The sequence below is a fragment of the Diabrotica virgifera genome, chromosome 2 (genome assembly GCF_917563875.1).
Source record: "Diabrotica virgifera virgifera chromosome 2, PGI_DIABVI_V3a".
Taxonomy (NCBI): Eukaryota; Metazoa; Arthropoda; class Insecta; order Coleoptera; family Chrysomelidae; genus Diabrotica; species Diabrotica virgifera.
In genome coordinates, this window is record NC_065444.1 from 38,353,889 (window position 1) to 38,374,298 (window position 20,410).

General features: G+C 35.3%; 1 protein-coding gene across 1 annotated transcript in view; it reads left to right on the top strand.

The window, feature by feature from the left end:
* The window catches only part of LOC114327681 (nuclear pore complex protein Nup205), a 44,785-nt gene that overhangs the window by 18,566 nt on the left and 5,809 nt on the right, over positions 1-20,410 (top strand). Inside the window, exons 6-7 of the mRNA XM_028276366.2 lie at positions 2,122-2,416; positions 2,476-6,051. Coding sequence (XP_028132167.1) covers positions 2,122-2,416; positions 2,476-6,051 — 3,871 coding nt within the window. The remainder of the gene's footprint in view (positions 1-2,121; positions 2,417-2,475; positions 6,052-20,410) is intronic.

Consider the following 20,410-nt stretch of genomic DNA (forward strand, 5'->3'; position numbering starts at 1 on the left):
AAACAATGGTCTTTAGTTTTCACTGTTCTTAAATAACATTACATCGTTGTGATTGTATTGTGTGTCTTGTATTGTTCGCTTCCGTTTGCTTACGTTTGTGTTTTTAGTAATTTTGATGTGTAGGTACTGTGTATATTTATAAATATATTTCATGTTATTTCAATTCTAACGGAGTTTATCTGTAAGTATACCGTATTTTATTAATGTTTACCATATTCTCCGGCTATCTCGGATTTTCGATAACCCGGATCGGCCGCGGTCCCGATTAATCCGAGTTATCGAGGTTCCACTGTAATGCCATTTTTGGGAAAAGTTATTTACCAGCTATTTTATTGCTAAAATCGAATCTTAAGATTGCATAATATATTAGTAATATGGGGTATGACAAGTCCGCAGAAAGTGTGTTATTTTATTTATAAACAAATTAGCACTCCTAAATCTTCTTTTTTTTTAATTAGTGCTCTGTAACTCCTAAGATTTTTCCTTTAAACCAAAAACACTCAAATAAAAATTCCCCGTAATTTGGTTCTGCACAAAGTTATTTTTTTCCGATTTCCTTCAACAAAAATTTTACTTGAAAAATCCGTGTTTTCCCAAAAAAATCTGCAATTCTCAATTAAAATTTTAGGGAAGTAATTATCAATAATTAAATAAATTGATAACATGAAAGATTTTTTATAGTAGATTATATATCAGGAGGCCGGCGACAATCTAATCAATAGTTTAGCAATAATTCAAATATTAATTAAAAATTTCGGTCGAAATAATAACCAGAAAGAATACACCAGAATAACTATGATTTTCGTATAAAAAAGCACTATACCTATTCAACGTACTTTACAGAATTGATATTGGACTATTTGAGCGGTCTCAGGAATGTTATAAAGAAACAATTTTTTGGCTTATAAACAAATAGAACCCCTCAGAAAATATTAGATTAAATTAAATTAAGTTAACGCTTAAGAAAAACAAATTGAATTGCGAGGAGTGGTTCCAGGTATAACCGGTCAAATTTGACCGGCATTTGCGACAGAGTTATAAACAACAGGATTTCAATCTTTGAACCATTACCTTTTTATTCCTGTCCTCTTTGTACATACAAATATTCATATCTTCAAGACACTCATAACAAAAAAGATTTATATCACCAAGTTATTTAATTATTGATCAATAATTACTTCCCTAAAATTTTACTTGAAAATTAAAGATTTTGTTTGGAAAACCCGAATTTTTCGAGGAAAATTTCCGCCGAAGGAAATTGTAAAAAAATATCTATGTGCAGAATTAAATTACAGTGAATTTTTATGTGAGTGTTTTTGGTTTAACATTAAAATTTTCTGAGTTACAGAGCAATCATTGAAAAAAAAATATTTCGGAGCGCTAATTTGTTTATAAACCAAATATCGCACTTTCGGAGGACTTTGTATAGCTATATTATTAATATATGAAATCTCAAGATTTGATTCCAGCATGTCCAGCAATAAAATAGCTGGTACATAATTTTCCTTGTTTTATACTAATTTTCCCAGATTATTACCTTACATCTTTCATTGTGTGTGATAATTCACGTTGCGGAAATTCTCAATTATTATATTTCTAATTTAATACTATTCTATCTAATTCTTCCAAAACCAGCAAATTTCCATAAAACCCAGCCATATTAATACCTCCTGCTTTAGTTTTCCTTGCAAGAAACAAACAAAACACATCTCCTAAACTAAACCTAACCTCGCTTTCGGCCATTCATTCATGTCCGTGTCACAATAATTTCGACTCGAAATTATAATATCGACCACTTTTTTGGAGTCGCAATTAATTTCGATAAGTCGCTATTTAATGACATCATTTCGTTAGTTCAACTAAAATCCACAAGACTCGCACAGTCGCATTTCAACGTCGCCATATTGATTGCGACTTGTTTTGAGTCGAAATTTGAATTAGAACAGGGCCCAGTTCGTCTACGAACTTTGTCGTTTCCTATTCTATTTCTTAAGCTTATTCCAAGCATTACTGATGTCTCCATTTTACTTTGTGTCCTTCCCTCTATATTATCTGTATATAATTAGGTAGTTAAGTTTATGTGTTTAAACTCTTATGTTAATACGTTGCTTCGTTTTTAAGGGAGTGTCACCGCAAGAACTTGAAGGCCTCCACGCAGTTCTCGAACTCATCCGCGCCGTAGCCGAACATGACGAATTCTCTCGCCTGGCCCTTTGCGAACATCCCGGCTGGTCTCCGCTAACGGTTCTTCTGGGCCTTGTCACTTGTTCCGTACCGATCCCGCTCAAAGCGGATCTTCTCCTAACGCTGACTGCGTTGGCGAAAAGTTCGGAGAATGCGACGCAAACTTGGGAGAATCTGGAAGCGTCGCAGATTCTAGTCACTATTCCGACGACGTCGAGTTATGTTCCTAGAGGTAAGTCAGCGGATTTTGTAGCACCAGATAATATTAATTTTGGTACTTTTTCTTTCCAGGTATACAAACAGAGCTAGAAGAAATAGAGTCCCGTATGGAGGAGTATCCTTTGACGAGAGCGATGCTCAAACTAATCGACGAACTAACAAATTTCGGCATCCCAAGAATGCTCGGCGCTGGTCCCAGAAACCCTGGATTCGATCCCTATCTTTCGTTCATAATTAACTCAGTGTTTAACAAACACTACTCACGATCGTACCGCAATCCGACTGAGAAGTGGGAAGTTGCTTTGCTTTGCTTGAAACTCTTCGAGAAGTTCTTAAACCACTACGATCCAAAAGCCTCAGATTTTCCCGGAAATACACAAAGCGAATCATCTTCTCCCGGTTATCACTTAATGCTCCAACTGAACAGCAAATCTGAGCTGTTTTACATCATTATGAACGTTTTTGATGAAAGCAATCGGTTCTTTGAGGCATATGCTCCTTTTCCGGGGGAAGAAACTATTAAAACCTGCGTTTTATCTTCCCTGAATATTATCCACAGGGTGCTGGTGTTGCAGAACAAATTTTTCAACCTTCTGACATCGTCCGCAGCCTCTATGGTACTGACAAGTATAAATAAGCTGTTGATGTCTATAAATCGTCGTACGGGCAAGCCGGACCATTGCATCAATTTGGCTAAATTGGTCGCCTACCAGATACACATGCCCGAACATTCTTATCTGACCATAAAAATATTAAACCATATAACTAGCTCGTGTGTTATACACAACCAACTGATGAGTGTGCTGCTTACCTCAGAAGACGACATCGACTTTATTAGAAATGGTTTTGTCGAGTGCTTAGATAATTGTTGCGACGAAAACAAAGAAATCATAGAAAATACCAAAAGGGAAATAATCAAATTGATGAAACAAACGTTGTCGTACAATGCACCGAATTTCACTCACTTTTTACTCGGCTTCGACATGAAGAAAGACGTTTCTAAGACTGAATTCCAGTTCCCGGGCGTTTTGGGATTCCCCCGAACATCATTCCATTCGATTCTGTCGATGATGGACACGGCGGTTAATAAAAGCTTCGAAAAACCTTCACCGACGCTTCTAGAATCTGTGTATCATTTGCTGTATCTGCTTTCCTGCAATACGAAGACATCGGGACCGGTACTGAGGTTTATAAGGCAGAATAGGAGTTTTTATCAAGAGCAGCTGGGTGAAGCTGCTAAGAATATAGGAGAAGGACTAGCTGAATACGGCCAACTTACGTGGTTGATGAAAGTACTGGCAGTAGAACTGAAGATACTAAGTCAGTTAAAACAAGTAACTTATCTGAAGCAGTTGAAAGTGTTTCTGATCAACTTACCTACCGAAGAAAGCAGACAGAAAGACACGTTGATGGGAGTTTCCAAGATGGCGTTAAATCTTTCAGCGTTGCATGCCGAAGTAGGGAAATCCGATAACTTTTTAACAAGGTTAATACCGTATTTCGAACTAGATTTGCCTGTAGTGGAGATGCCGAATTGGGAGTACTTCGACAATAACGTTTTGTCGCAAATTCTACAAAGTTGCCAACAAAAATCCTCAAAACTGATAGATTTACGAAAATTACACATTATATTATACGAAGAGCTAAAGACGTTACAAGGCACTGCAGTGATGGGTCAGATCCAGGCGATAACTCACGAAATACAAAAAGTCTTGAAATACGCGTTGGAATTGAACAAAAGAAACGAGGCTTGTGCTATTATGGTCCAATTCGCAGACGCCTGGAGGCAAGTCACCGAAGTCCTAGTGTTATATACGCCAATGGAGATATTATCGGTGCAAGAGCAACAAATCGTCAGTCTCGCCTTACTCAAACCTCTATTGAAGGACATATCTAAGTCCGAACTACTTCCAGAAGTAGCGAGGTTACTATCTGGAGCAGTTCTGATGTTGATGTACAACATTAAGAGATCCTACGTGCGGGAAAAGAGACTGGAAAAGATCTCAGAACTGGGAGAAGACTCCCCATTTCAAATCTTAAAGGTCCACCAACCGTTGTTGAAGGAAATTTTAGATAATCTTACGAAGTGGCTCATGGTTTCAGACGTAGTTAACGGAGAACTGCGGGTGAATTTGTATGCCTCTTTGGTTTCATTCTTACAATTGACCGATAAAGATATACCTCAAGAGGAACTGACGTTCAATAACAGCTTGTTTGTGAGTCGTTTAGACAGTTCCAAACTGGATCCATCAGAAGAAACCACGTCTTTGGAGTTCTCGTCTGAAGTGTTTAATAAGTTCGGCGATAAACTGATAGAAATAATTTGCCAGGACTGCGTTGGGGGCCAAGAAGTTTGTAAAATTCTGTCAATGTCTGCTTTTACTCATTTAATGATTCTCTCGGGCAGCATAGACTGGATGATGCACCTATCTGGACGAGGCTACTTGAAACACATCATACAAAGTATAGAAAGCAGCAATAACGAACTAAGAAATATGGTAGAATCACAAACAGAGTCGATCAAACCGTTGTACCTTTATACAGCGAAAATGCTGTTGTTGACTAGATTAGCAGGCACACAAATCGGCAGTGAATTATTACTAGAACAAAAAATATTCACGGTCTTCAGTAACATGAATGTTTTTACGTATCATCCAGAGATTTCCAAATTCTGGCAGTCGGATGATGTATTGGAAGACTTTTTGCCACCGTTGGAGCAAAAATATCTGCAATTGTGGCTACCCACGTTACATATTTGCAATGCTGTGTTGACTACACTCGGTACTGAGAACCAGACTGCCGTTTCTCAAATAATGTTCTTCTTGTTGAGCCATCTCGATGTGGTGGAGTTGATTTTGAGATCAGGATGTGTGGAAATTGCCCCGACATCGCTTAAAGAACTCGCTCTACTTACCTCGATATTTTCCAGAACTGCTAGCAATAATTTAATAAACGTTCTAGAAAGCCCCAACGTGGTACAAAATAATCGAGCTCAGTTACACAGAATCCAAAAGCTGATGTTATCTCTGCTACCAAAGTTCATCCTGTCAGATGAAAACGTGAGGAAATTAACCAGTTATTCGTCGTTGGAGTCGATTACATTCCAGACTTCCGATAGGCTTCTGTTCGCCATGCAAATCGTCTCGAATCTTCTTTCCTACGCGAGGCATTTGATTGCAAATAATGATGTAAATCGTGCAGGGATCAGTGTACTATTTTACCCAACGTTAAGCGATCCTCTACTATTAGGTTACAGTAAACTATCTGGTAATAACGAACAAGATCCATCTTTAGGCATTGTCGTTCAGGAGCTCATAAGTGTGGTGAACCTTCACCACCAAGAAAGAGTAGCTCACGAGCTCTTAGTCAGAGAACTGAAGGATATTCCAAACAAAAATTCTACGGAACTTAAAGAATACCTTAACGAATCCTTGGATTTGGTAGATGTTTTGAGCATGAGGGAAAAAGCTTACGACTTAGTTTCTGAGCGGTTAGAAAAGAAGAAGAAGGAGATTAACTATTGTGCTTATATCATAGACAATTGTTTATACCTTATTTGGATTCACCTTGATTTTTACATGCTGAAAGCCATTCCGAGGACCAAGAACTTTGAAGCTTCTTTATCGAATACATCTTTAAGACAAGACAGTAAGTATTTTTTTATTCGTAGCTCTTGGAGGTTTAGATATTGACTGCGTTCACCAGGTGCAAACACGTTCACAACTGTTTGCGCTTTGATTCTTAAACTTGTTGACAGCGAGCTGAACGGTTGGTTGTTAAGGTTAAAATTTGACATTTTGCTTGTTTGGTTTGAACGAAACCTAAAATAAATTTTCTCAATAAATAAGTTTTTAAAATGATTTTTTTTATTAAAAGAAAAAGAAAATGGATTTAATATAAATAATAACGTAGCTGAATGTCTTCAGTAGCCGTTATTTTATGTATAAAACCATTATAAATATATTCTATAATATATACAATTTAAATTCCCGCCATATTTTTTCAACAGTCAACAGATTTGCAAAGTTCAGCATAAATATTTTATGCTTGCAAAAATGGCGATCGCTTTCCAAACATGTTTGCTGTCAAGAGCAAACTGATTGCCAACGTTTGCATTTGATTGTGTGAGTTTGGAAAGCGATCGCCATTTTTGCAAGATAAAATATTTATGCTGAACTTTGCAAACGTGTTGACTATTGAAAAAATATGGCGGGAATTTAAATTGTATATTTTATAGAATATATTTATAATGATTTTATATATAAAATAACGGGCACTGAAGACATTCAGCTACGTTATTATCTATTAAATCCATTTTATTTTTTCTTTTAATAAAAAAATAATTTCAAAAACTTATTTATTGAAAAAAATTATTTTAGGTTACGTCCAAACCAAACAAGCAAAATGAAAAATTTTAATATAAACAACCAACCGTTCAGCTCGCTGTCAACAAGTTTAAGAATCAAAGCGCAAACAGTTGTAAACGCGTTTGCATCTGGTGAACGCAGTCAATGATACAAAGTAACAAATCGTTCACAAAAGAGTCTATCTTTGATTAATCTGTAGTTGCATTGTTAAACAAATCGTTTAAAAGTAGTGATTTTCTAAGACATCCTTTTAAACAAGTAATAGGAAACTTGCATAAAATTTTAAATTCGAAAAATATGCTATAAATCACAACACAACATAATTTAAAACATATATCAAAGAAAAAGAAGTTTTTTGTCTCCTAAAGATGATCAAAAATTCAAATTATAGCCGCCAGCCCAAAGCCGCCGCCATATAATTGTAGTATTGGATATCACACTGACACCCAGTTTTATAAATATTTTGATAGTTACTATTTCTGACTAATATTTGAGTGTTTTTGTTAAGACAATTTCGAACAGAAGCATTAATATCAGTCTTCGATGTCATTTTCTGCATTACTATCTACGGTCGATACTATTGTATGGAACGGAGGTATGGACGCTCAACATACCGCTGATGAACAGGTTAGAAGCCTTTGAACTTTGGCTTTATAGAAGGATCTTCAAAATACCTTGGACAACCCACTCCACCAAACGAAAATTCCCTGAGGAGAATATGTACAAATAGGAAGCTGCCAAAGATCATCAAAGTTAGATAAATTAGCTATCTAGAACACATAATGAGAAACGAAAAGTAGCGCTTCGCGCAAATGATCATCCAGGGGAAGATTGAAGGAAAAGGGGACCCGGTAGTTTTTACATCTTTGTTTAGAGCTGCATTGGACAGAGACAGATTTGCCAGTGTAGTCGCTAACCTCTACTAAAGGAGATAGCACCACAAGAACAAGTACTTATGCTCTAGAACAGCGATTCTCAATCTTTTTGAGTCATGTACCACCAAATACTTTTTATTATTTTTGGTACCACCTAGCTACAATACCTACCTAGCTAGGTGATCTAATTAACTATAATTCTGGTGCTGATTTTGGCTGTTTTTGCGTTTTGTGTACCACCTCAAATAATGATATGTACCACCAGTGGTACATGTACCACAGATTAAGAACCGCTGCTCTAGAACAAATTGTTGTTTCACTTAAGAATTGTTTTAACAAATGTTTGTTCCGTTTGGGGTTTGTATCCTTTAATAATTGTTTTTCCTCTTTGGGAACAACAATTGGTCATCCAGAACTGTTGTTACTCTCAAGAATAACGATTTATCAAGTTATTTAGTAATCCTCTATGTACGATAACTTGTACATATGTGAGAGTATGAATATACTTTCAGAAGGTTGTGGACTGTAATTATTAGGATTGCTAGGTTCAGGTTCAAGTGGGAATATAAAGTATAAGGTTTTATACAGACAATATTGATATTTATATAAAAAGTCTTACCAGGTTGTGCAACGTTGTAGACCACTAGAGCCGCGGTCACAAACGAATTGAGTTTTGATTGCCGCGCTGATGTATGCCGTCACTTGCGAATTACTGTTCGTCACGTAACGTAACACGTATTGCTATTTCGTTTCAGCCCAAAAGAAAGGCTGGATCGTCCAGAGTGAAGAGATGAGCGGTACCGACTTATCCGTGGAACGGCTGGAGAGAGAGAATTTCTTCTGTCCCGAATCCAAAATTGTCTGCCTGTAGGGGTAAGGGTAAAATTAGGAGGGGATGAAATGGTACTATTGTACAGGGCTGGCTTGAGATTTATTTAAATTAAGGGTTGTGATAAGAGATTTAATGCAGTAAAAAATATAAGAATATTTTTTGCATGTGAAAATTGAACACTCTAAGGGCCGGTTGTTCGAAAGCTAATCAACAATGACCATTATCAAATATTTAATTACTGTCACCAACTGTCAATGTCAACTTTGTTTGGGTTGTTGAAAACACAATATGAAATTACTTAATCAATTATGTTAATAATTGTTATGTTAATTGATTAACTAATCTCATAATTTTAATCAATTATGTTTTCAGCAACCCAATAAAAGTTGACATTGACAGTTTTGGTGACAGTAATTAAATATTTGATAGTGATCATTGTTGATTAGCCTTCGAACAACCGGCCCTAGGTCTAGAACAAATTGTTGCCCATTCAACATTTGATTGATGCCCTTAGGCACATTGTACCTCTTACTAATTGTTGTTCTTCTTAGGGACAGCAGTTTTTTTTATCTTAAGTCAAGAACATGTATAGGACAAATTGTTGTTCCACTGGGGAACATTGTACTTCTTAATAATTGCTTTTTCTCTTAGGAAACAACAATTTGACATGTAAAATTATTGTTCCTTTCACAGAAAAACAGTTTGTCCTCTTTAACAACTTATCTTGTAATCCTCAAGAACATATTGTTTCTCAGGAACAAACTGATGTGATTCAACAAATATTTGATGCCCTCAGGGTATTATACCGTCTACTAATTGTTGTTCTTCTTTCTGTTTTGTCTTGATATGACAGTGTTTAAGATGAGTTCAGTTTTAGAACAGTATGATGGTGTGTTGAAAAGTAGCTCCTATTTTACATTCCCTGTAGAATTTTATGCCGGAGTAGGCTTATTACGTCTACTCGCGGTGTGCAAGTACTTCAAGGGGATACGAGAAACGATCGTGCTTCTTCTTTCTGTTTTGTCTTGATATGACAATGTTTAAGATGAGTTCAGTTTTAGAACAGTATGATGGTGTGTTGAAAAGTAGCTCCTATTTTACATTCTCTGTAGAATTTTATGCCGGAGTAGGCTTATTACGTCTACTCGCGGTGTGCAAGTACTTCAAGGGGATACGAGAAACGATCGTGCGCGAATAGCGGAGAAATCTTGCAACTTTCTTAAATAATTCATATCGTCAATTGAAATTGTCAAATTGACGTATATTTCATACCTAATGTCATTGAAGAAGAAAAATTATATGTTGCTCACAATATTGATATGATATGTAATTATTATAGGTCTGGATCCCGCGTATGAAAAAAAAGTTGATTAATAGCCAGCTGAAAATTTGTTAATAGCTTAAGGGTGTCTACTCGGACAAACTTTGATTAATGGGAACACTGGAACAGGAGAATACTTTAATGGGAGGGGGGGCTGAGTCCCTACTTAAAAATAGGAATATTGAATCGGTTTTTGCGGCAGAATTACGAGCTATTTATGAGCTCTTGAAATTATATAGTTTCGATTTTTGAGCTCATCCCCTTCACCCCCCAAACAACCCTTTAATTGATTTAACTTAAGAGAAAAATGCTGAGAAAACTTAAAATATATCGTATTGCGGTTATAATTCCTATAGCTTATATACTCTAAGAATGAACTATTAAATCACGTGCATTTCGATTATTGAGCTACAACCCCTTCGCAAGAAAACTACCCTATCTTCCCGGCTTGTACCGGGAAGGCTTGTACCTTGTATGTAGAGACAGTTGTACTTAAAATGCTTAAATTAATTATTTGGCGACTACATATCATTTAATAATTTATAAGCTTCCAAATTACGCGCATTTAGATCAGTAAATTGCAATTTATTTTATATAGTGCAGTCACTGAAGGTAAAAATCAACGATTACCTTCAATTTCGGTGAACCTTCATCGATTTTCACGAAAATTGGTCAGTGGTTAGAGGATACGTCAAGAAACAAAGGTGATATGGTACCACCTTGCGCCTTTACCCTGAGGGTGGATACCGCCCCTTCTCGGGGGTTAAAATCATTTTATAAAAAATAACTGCACAAATCAATAAAAGAACAAATTAAAAGCAAAATTTATTATATAAAATTATTAAAATAAGTCAATACTTTTTAAGTTATTAAAGATCAAAGATTTTAATTATTCGTGAAAAAAATGCATGTTTTGAAGCCGTTTTCCGTAAATCACTGAAAAACTGTAAGTTTTTACAAAAAAGTTAATAGTAGTATAATTCGTTTAGCTTATATTCTAAGAATAAACTCTTAAATCACGCACCTTTCGATTATAGAGCTACAACCCCTTCGCAAGAAAACCATCCCATATTCCCGGCTTAAGAGAGAGTTGTACTTAAAATAATTTAAATTAATTATTTGGCGACTACATATCGTTTAATAATTAATGAGCTCGCAAAATATACGCATCTCAATTATTGAATTGCCATTTTCTTTCTATAGTGCAGGCACTGAAGGTAAAAATCAACTATGACCTTCGATTTCGGTAAATCTCCATTCATTTTCACGAATTGACAATAACAACTTGCGGTTTTAGCCTGGGGTATATGTCACCCCTTCTCGGGGTTGAAAATTACTTTATTAAAAATAACCCCACATATCGAGAGAGGGACAAATTCTAAGCAAAATTTGTTACATAATGTTATTAAAATAAATCAATAATTTTTGAGTTATTAAAGATCAAATATTTTAATTTTTGTGAAAGAAAATGCATGCTTTAAAGCGATTTTTCATAAATAACTCAAAAACTGTAAGTTTTTACAAAAAAGTTTTCATCACTAAAATTGAACCTAATAAAAAATATAATAAATTGATTACTTGAAAAACCCTTTAATGGTAATTTAAAGTAAGTTATTGGTAATTAAATGTATATTTTTTTCTGCGACTGTTCAAATCTAAGGATTCAAGCTTAAATAACGGGAAAGAGATGCATTTTATAACACTTAGGTACTAAATACTTGTCAAAGTACTTAGAAATACCTATCAAAAATGAGCTCCAGAAAAAGTTGATAGCATCAAAATTTATACTTATAAAGTATATCTATAAAACTGTAAAACATTTAATCTTTCAAATATAGATTATTTTAGATCATATTTAAAATAATAACTCCAACAATACACGATTGACGTAAAAAATGATAGATAACGAAATTTGAGTTTTTTTTTATTAGCAAAGATTTTACTTGTCTTTTGATTTATGTATGAATCAAAATAACGAAGATAGAAACGTTTAAGCCTAAATTTTACTACGAGAACAATGTAACTGGAGCCCTTTGACCTATAATCCTAAAAATAAAGTATTTAAAAGATTAAGCCGGTACTTCATGTCTCGGTTGACAGCCGGTTAGTTAACCGGAGTTTAATCGGGACCTCTTTAGGGTCTCTTGCGTTGTAATAAATGCAATTACAAGTATTATTATGATTATAAATAAGAATAGTAATAATACTTATAATTGCATTTATTACAACGCAAGAGACCCTAAAGAGGTCACGATTAAACCCCGGTGAACTAACCGGCTGTTAATCGAGACATAAAGTATCGGGTCTAAATGTAATACAGTTTTATAGCTCTTGACATTACCTTTCAAATAGTTGGATGTGCCTGATATCATAAAAATTAACAGAGTGATTAAAAGAAATTCATTTTTTTTTAATTTTTGGAGTATAAATTTTGATGCTATCAACTTTTTCTGGAGCTCATTTGATAGGTATTTCTAAGTACTTTGACAAGTATTTAGTAAGTGTTATAAAATGCATCTCTTTCCCGTTATTTAAGCTTGAATCCTTAGATTTGAATAGTCGCAGAAAAAACTATACATTTAATTACCTATAACTTACTTTAAATTTACATTAAAGGGTTTTTCAAGTCAGCAATTTATTATATTTTTTATTAGCTTCAATTTTAGTGATGAAATCTTTTTTGTAAAAACTTACAGTTTTTAACTTATTTATGAAAAATCGCCTTAAAGAAGCATTTTCTTTCACAAAAATTAAAATATTTGATCTTTAATAACTCCAAAAGTATTGATTTATTTTAATAACATTATATAACAAATATTGCTTAGAATTTGTCCCTCTCTTGATTTGTGGGGTTATTTTTAATAAAGTAATTTTCACCCCCGAGAAGGGGTGACATATACCCCCGGCTAAGTTGTTATTGTTAATTTTCTTTCTTGACGTATCCTCTATCCGCTCAACAATTTTCGTGAAAATGAATGGAGATTTACCGAAATCGAAGGTCATAGTTGATTTTTACCTTCAGTGACTGTACTATAGAAATAAAATGGCAATTCAATAATTGAGATGCGTATATTTTGCGAGCTCATAAATTATTAAACGATATCTAGTCGCCAAATAATTAATTTAAATTATTTCAAGTACAACTCTCTCTTAAGCCGAGAATATGGGATGGTTTTCTTGCGAAGGGGTTGTAGTTCAATAATCGAAAGGTGTGTGATTTAAGAGTTTATTCTTAGAATTTAAGCTATACGAATTAAACTACTATTAACTTTTTTGTAAAAACTTACAGTTTTTCAGTGATTTACGAAAAACCGCTTCAAAACATGCATTTTTTTCACGAATAATTAAAGTTTTTGATGTTTAGTAACTTAAAAAGTATTGTTTGTAGACTTATTTTAATAACTTTATATAATAAATTTTGCTTATAATTTGTTCTTTTATAGGTTTGTGCAGTTATTTTTTATAAAATAATTTTCACCCCCGAGAAGGAGCGGTATCCACCCTCAGGGTAAAGGCGCAAGGTGGTACCATGTCACCTTTGTTTCTTGAGGTATCCTCTAACCACTGACCAATCTTCGTGAAAATCGATGAAGGTTCACCGAAATTGACGGTAATCGTTGATTTTTACCTTCAGTGACTGCACTATACAAAATAAATTGCAAGTTACTGATCTAAATGCGCGTAATTTGGGAGCTTATAAATTATTAAATGATATGTAGTCGCCAAATAATTAATTTAATGCATTTTAAGTACAACTTTCTCCTAAGCCGGGAAGATAGGGTGGTTTTCTTGCGAAGGGGTTGTAGCTTAATAATCGAAATGCACGTGATTTAATAGTTCATTCTTAGAGTATATAAGCTATAGGAATTATATCCGCAATACAATATATTTTAAGTTTTCTCAGCATTTTTCTCTTAAGTTAAATCAATTAAAGGGTTGTTTGGGGGTGAAGGGGATGAGCTCAAAAATCGAAACTATATAATTTCAAGAGCTCATAAATAGCTCGTAATTCTGCCGCAAAAACCGATTCAATATTCCTATTTTTAAGTAGGGACTCAGCCCCCCCTCCCATTAAAGTATTAAATTCCTGCTCAGTGGAACGAGCTCAAACAAAATTTTTAGTTTGCGGAATTTGAAAGCTCATAAATAGCTCATAAATCAGGGCTATTTGTTTTTTAATTTTTGCAAGTGGGGGGGGGGGGCAGCTCAACACGGGTCTGCATTTTAATAATTCATTTTATTTACTACATACAATTGTTTACCTTTTAATTACATAACCTAAATCTTTCTTTCTCTTTTTATATTTTTTTTGGGGCTATGGCCTTGACAATTATCCAGCAACCAGGACTAATATAATTCGCCAATATAATTAAAAGTGCGAATAAAGTTGCAGAGCGTAGAAACCAGGTGTCGCTTTTCCGAACTTGCACGGTCCCAATAGATTTATGAAGGTTGTGGTGGGTATATGAAAGTAAAAAAATAATAAAAACGGAATATCAACAGAAACATTTTTATTTTACATTAGAAAAGACCATATATACCAGTCACTGTTTATTTGTTTGGTATTTTCCAAATAGGCTTAAAATTTTCGCACATTTCTCTGTCGTATAATTTCTTATCCGGTCCATCTGAATAATTTTCGATGAAACGGTTGGAGATGTTTTTCCTTAGTTTTCCACATAGGATTGATTTAATATTATTGAAGTGGTACAAAGGTATGTTCTCATGGCATATTTTGTGCTTAAAACCTTTGTTTCGGTGTGGTTTACAATGTCTGTTGATAGTTTTATCTTCGAATTTTAATAATTTCCTGGTTTTTTCTAGATTGGGTTTCTTTTTCACCAAGTTGGTGTCTTTTAGTTCATATCTTATGTTGTTGATGTTTGGACGTGTTTCTATGGCTGGTGATTTGCGGTTTTTTCCCTCCGGAGGAGATTCAGAACGGAGAAAGTGATCCAAATCTTTCTTTTGCGTTGCCTTATTGACATTTTTAATAACTGTGTTACCTTTTTGATGTCCTGCTGAAATTTCTTCGGTTTTTATGTAGTTATCTATTGTTTTCAATTCATTCTTTGTTAGAGGATCGGTACTGGCACTTGCAATGGGAGTTTTTGGTACTAATTTGCTTAAATCTTCTTCAGGGATTTCTTGAAGACTTTCTTGTACGTCTACGAATAAATTTTTATATATAATTTTGATTTCTCGCTCTGCGTACTTGTTTTCTCTTGCTAAACATTCTTTGTTCACCTCGTTTAAGTTTTTATATGCAGCATTCAGGTTAAATGGATATTTTCCTCTTGAGGGGGGATTTTGAACTAATTGTTTTTTGGTTTCTATGTTTGACTCATGTCTTTCCTGCAGTATTTTTCTAATTTGTTTTAGTTTCTTCGATGTTTCTCGTACTTCCGAAATTATAGAATCGAATTTAGGTGTTGGTATTACAGGATTTGCCTACAAAAGTATAGAATGAGGAAATAAAGAAGGTAAACATATGCACGGTGCAGCATTAGTGCGAGGAAATCAATTACTCATTTATCGTAAGAGATACGAAAAAAATTGTTAAGGTAAAAGTTGGAGCATAGAAAGGACCGTATTTTAAACATATTTTCAAATATTCCACAAGGAAAAAGTTTTCCTGTAGTTGGCTGTATACCATGTAATACAAAAAACAGTAAATCCTTTATAAAAGGTATATTTAAAACCCCTAAAAAGGGCTACATCACAATCAGAACTAGTTTTCGACTGGTTTACCAGTCATCATCAGTGCTTACGGGAAGTTTACATGCTAAACACCAAGATATAATTTTACAAAAATATGTGGAGTACTCCCCTATCAGTGCTGTTTTACTCTTACGCATAGTAAAGATGCGACAGTAGTCCTCCCCTTCCGTGCCTATACTCACACTTAATGTCATCTTAGTTTCTCGATACAATGACCTAGAAAGATAGCACCAAACCAGTCCAAGAGATCTTGTCGTCAGGAAGCGCGGAGGGTAGGCTCACTCGTATGTTAATATATACCTCTATGGGAATACCCTGCATATTTTTACATTTTTGAACTCTCCACCATGTTTATTGTTATAGTTGTATTAATGTTATTCAACTAGATACAAAAATGTGCTGCTGGCAACAAGAATGTGTCATCAGAAATTCCCTGATAGAGACAAGATAGATTCCCTGATAACAAGAAGAGAAGATTTTCAAAGTTTACTAGAACGGTTCCAACTAACTGGACCGTAGATTGCGAGAAATCTGATCGAGCAAAAACTATTGTAAATGCAGAAAATAAATTAGTAATCGTTAGTGTCACTGAGAATCCGCATATTGGTACGAGGGAGTTGTAAATGCTTTTAGCCGAGTAATTGATGACGAGATGCATCAATGTGGTGCACAATGACCTCAAGAGCTTAACGAGGATGATTTCTTTAAAAGAGTCGAATTTTGTCGGTGGGTGTAGGAACAAATTCAGAACGGACATAATTTCCACTATTATTCAACGTCTAATTGGCCTGGACATCGAAGTAAAAAGCGAAACTAAACAAAACTATCGGAGAGGACCACAAAAAATCAAGTGGTGGCTGCTAAAAGATAAGAAAGAAGGTCTATTCAGGAGAAGAATAGTAGAAAAAATATGTTGGAACATGAAAGGAAGCCCTAATACAATTTGGAGAAAAATGGCCAGTACTATTAGAGAGACTGCTATTGAAATACTTGGGAAAACGTCAGGAAAAAAGTTTGAGGATAAAGAGACTTGGTGGTGGTCAAACGAAGTACAAGGAAAAATAAAAGAGAAGAGAAAATTATATAAAAAGTGCCAAGATACCAGAACCGACACAGATCTTCAAAACTATATGGTGGCGAAAAAGGAAGCGAAAGTAGCAAAAGCCAAAGCAGAAGCGTATTCAAACCTATACGATCAACTTGATACCAGGGAATGCGAAACGAAGATATATAAAATAGCCAAACAGAGAGCAAAGAAAGCAAAAGATTTTAATCAGATTAGATGTATCCGAGATGAAAATAATAAAATACTAGTTCACGAAAGGGATGTCAAAAATAGATGGAAAAAGTTCTTTGACAGCTTATTAAATGAAGAATTTGACAGACAGCCTGTAGAGTCAATGGAGACAGTAGCTGCAATGGTCACCAAAATAACAAACGAGGAAGTGGCTCAAACGCTTCAAAAAATAAAGAAAGGAAAAAGCGGTAGGACCAGATGATATTCCTGGGGAAGTATGGAGAGCATTGAGAGAGACAGGAACAAGGTGGCTAGCAGGTCTATTTAATAGAATTATGGAAGTTGGACAAATGCCAGACGAATAGAGAAGCAGTATACTGGTACCCGTTTACAAAAACAAGGGAGATATACAACAATGTACAAACTACAGGGCTATAAAACTGCTTAGCCACACCATGAAAAAATGGGAAAGAGTAATTGATAGATGGATACGTGAAGAGACCGAAATATCCGAGAATCAATTTGGCTTTATGCACGGCAGATCAACAACAGATGCAATTTTCATTATAAGGCAGTTGATGGAAAAATACAGGAGTAAAGAAACAAACGCTCATATGGTATTTATTGATCTTGAGAAAGCATATGATAGAGTTCCTCAAGAGATTCTGTGGTGGGCACTCAATAAGAAAGGAGTCCCTGGTGAATATGTAAAGATTGTGAGGGATCTGTATGAGGGAGTAACGACTAGTGTTAGGACAGGTGTGGGAGAGACTGATAAATTTCATGTGAAAGTAGGATTGCACCAAGGCTCTGTGCTTAGTCCGTATTTATTCTCATTAGTTTTGGACCAGATAACAGCGAAACTACAGGGTAACATTCCATGGTGCTTAATGTATGCTGATGATGTCGTGTTAGTAGGAAATAGTGAAAGAGACTTAGAACAAAAACTGGAACAGTGGAGACAAGCTCTGGAAGAAAAAGGTTTACAACTTAGTAGGACAAAAACAGAGTATTTGAAATGTTCTTTTAAAGATGGAGTTACTACAAATAAAATTGTATCTTTGGATGGTGAACTGATTGTAAAAAGCAATAGGTTTAAGTACCTGGGATCGGTATTACAGAGTAATGGAGAAATAGATGGAGATGCATGCAGTAGAATTAGGGCTGGATGGATGAAGTGGAAAGAAGCGAGTGGTGTATTGTGTGACAGAAAAATTCCAATAAAGCTGAAGGGAAAATTCTATAAAACAGCCATAAGACCGGCTATGATGTACGGAACTGAATGTTGGGCACTGAAGAAGAAAGAGGAACAACGAATGCATGTGGCGGAAATGAGAATACTTAGATGGATGAGTGGAGTGACAAAGAAGGATAAATTTAGAAATGAGTATATTAGGGGAAGTCTAGGTGTGGCACCAATTGATGCCAAAATGAGAGAGCATAGGTTGAGATGGTTTGGTCATGTTCAACGTCGAGACGTTAATCACCCAATACGAAGTATAGCTGAAGTGCAGATTCCTGGAAGGAGTAGGAGAGGAAGACCAAACAAGACCTGGGGGGAGACGATAAGGCAGGACATGTTGGTAAAGGGGATTGACATTGATATGACCCAAGATAGAATTGTGTGAAGAAATGAAATTGGGGAAGCCGACCCCGCATAGGGATAAGGCAAAGAGAATGATGATGATTCAACGTCTAATTGGCCATTGAATGTTTTTTGCTGGAATTCTGTCATCCGACCCTACTTTTTCGAGGATCACGTAAATGGGGAAACTTGTTTACATTTTCCGGATAATGAATTGCCGGAATTATTGGAAACAGTGTCGTTGAACATACATCAGAGAATATGGATATTACATGACTGCTCTTTAGTACATCCTATTTTTTTAGGGAATAAACATTTATTAAACGACAATTTTTCTGGAAGTTGGCCTGGAAGGGGAGGGACCAGAAGTGGTCTCCACGATCTCCAGAGTTAAATAAGCTAGACTTTTTTCTGGGGAGTAAAAAATAAGGTGTATAAAACACCAAAAACAACGAAACAAGATATGAAGAAGATAATTAAAAATGAATGTTATCTCTTACGACAAATGAGAAATTTGACTTCCTGGTACTAATGCCACACCCTGTATTAACGCACAAACCTGTTGATTTTCTTCGTTCTCGTCTCTCCCGAGTACTTGCTTGGGTCGTTTTATATGTACGACAGCATGTTCAGAGCCTAGCTTTGGCATTTCCATTCGGATCATTTTGATTTCTGATACACAACAATTCCCGCTTTTTTTGGGGACGGTTTTGTTCAATATCGTCCCCCTTTCAAGTCTTTTGTTCAATAAACCGTTTGCCTTCTGAAATTCTCGAGAATGATTATCTGGAGTATTGCAGCTTTCCGGAGTTTGTTCACGTTTGATACTGTAAATTACCTTATTCATTGTTCCCGTTGTTTATCTAAACTTTATTAATTTTGAAATTGTTTTAACATCTTCTGAAGGTGTGTATTTTTTTATATGATACTAGAATTTGGGTAGATTGCTCTACGAAACGTCAAAAATACAATAAAAATTTAGTTGTCAAAGATTCGTATTGTTATATGCCAAAAATTCATTGCACTCTTCTTCTTTTTTTGATAGTTATTCAATCGTTGCTGTTGGAAGAGGTGGTGGATTAAATCACTACAGAAAGGAGGCTTCGTTTGGCATTCAGACGACATTTGGCATCAGATGATAATATTAGGTCTGGATCCCGCGTATGAAAAAAAAGTTGATTAATAGCAAGCTGAAAATTTGTTAATAGCTTAAGGGTGTCTAGTCGGATAAACTTTGATATATGGGAACACTGGAACAGGGGCAGTTTTAATTGTGGAACAGTTTAAAAATTTGGAACGGTCAGACCACGAAAACGGCACATTTATTTTGTCCCACAGAACAGACTTAAACTCTCCGAACAGAGATTAAACTCTCATGCAAAAATCAGACTGCTATTTATCACCTGTCATACTTCCTGTCATTTGACATATTCTACATGTTCCACTCATTAAAACGCCCATTTGGTGATAAATAGCAGTCTGATTTTTGCATGAGAGTTTAAGTCTGTTCTGTCGGACGAAATACATGTGCCGTTTTCGTGGTCTGACCGTTCCAAATTTTTAACCTGTTCCACAATTAAAACTGCCCCTGTTCCAGTGTTCCCATATATCAAAGTTTGTCCGACTAGACACCCTAGACACTAACAAATTTTCAGCTTGCTATTAATTAACTTTTTTTTCATACGCGGGATCCAGACCTATATGGTCCGTACTACTACTACAGTAGACTCCCTCTATAACGAGACCTGAAATGACAGACTTATTACTTCGTTATATCAGACAACAGTAATATTGTGCATACATATGAATATGTAGTTTTTTAAAACTTTAACTTTATATAGTAAAGCCATTCTGAGCAAGATAAGATGCTAAATATTGTTTGAATGGCGCTTTGAAAAAGAGTCGGTGGATAAACGGGAAGAAGTTGGGAGGCGGTGGAGTTTATTACATCACTGACCTCTATAAGCACACATATTTTATGCATTTCTGTATACAGGCAGCTGGGGTGTGTTTATAGGCATCTTCTTCTTCTTCATGTGCCTCGTCCGTTGCGGACGTTGGCTATCATC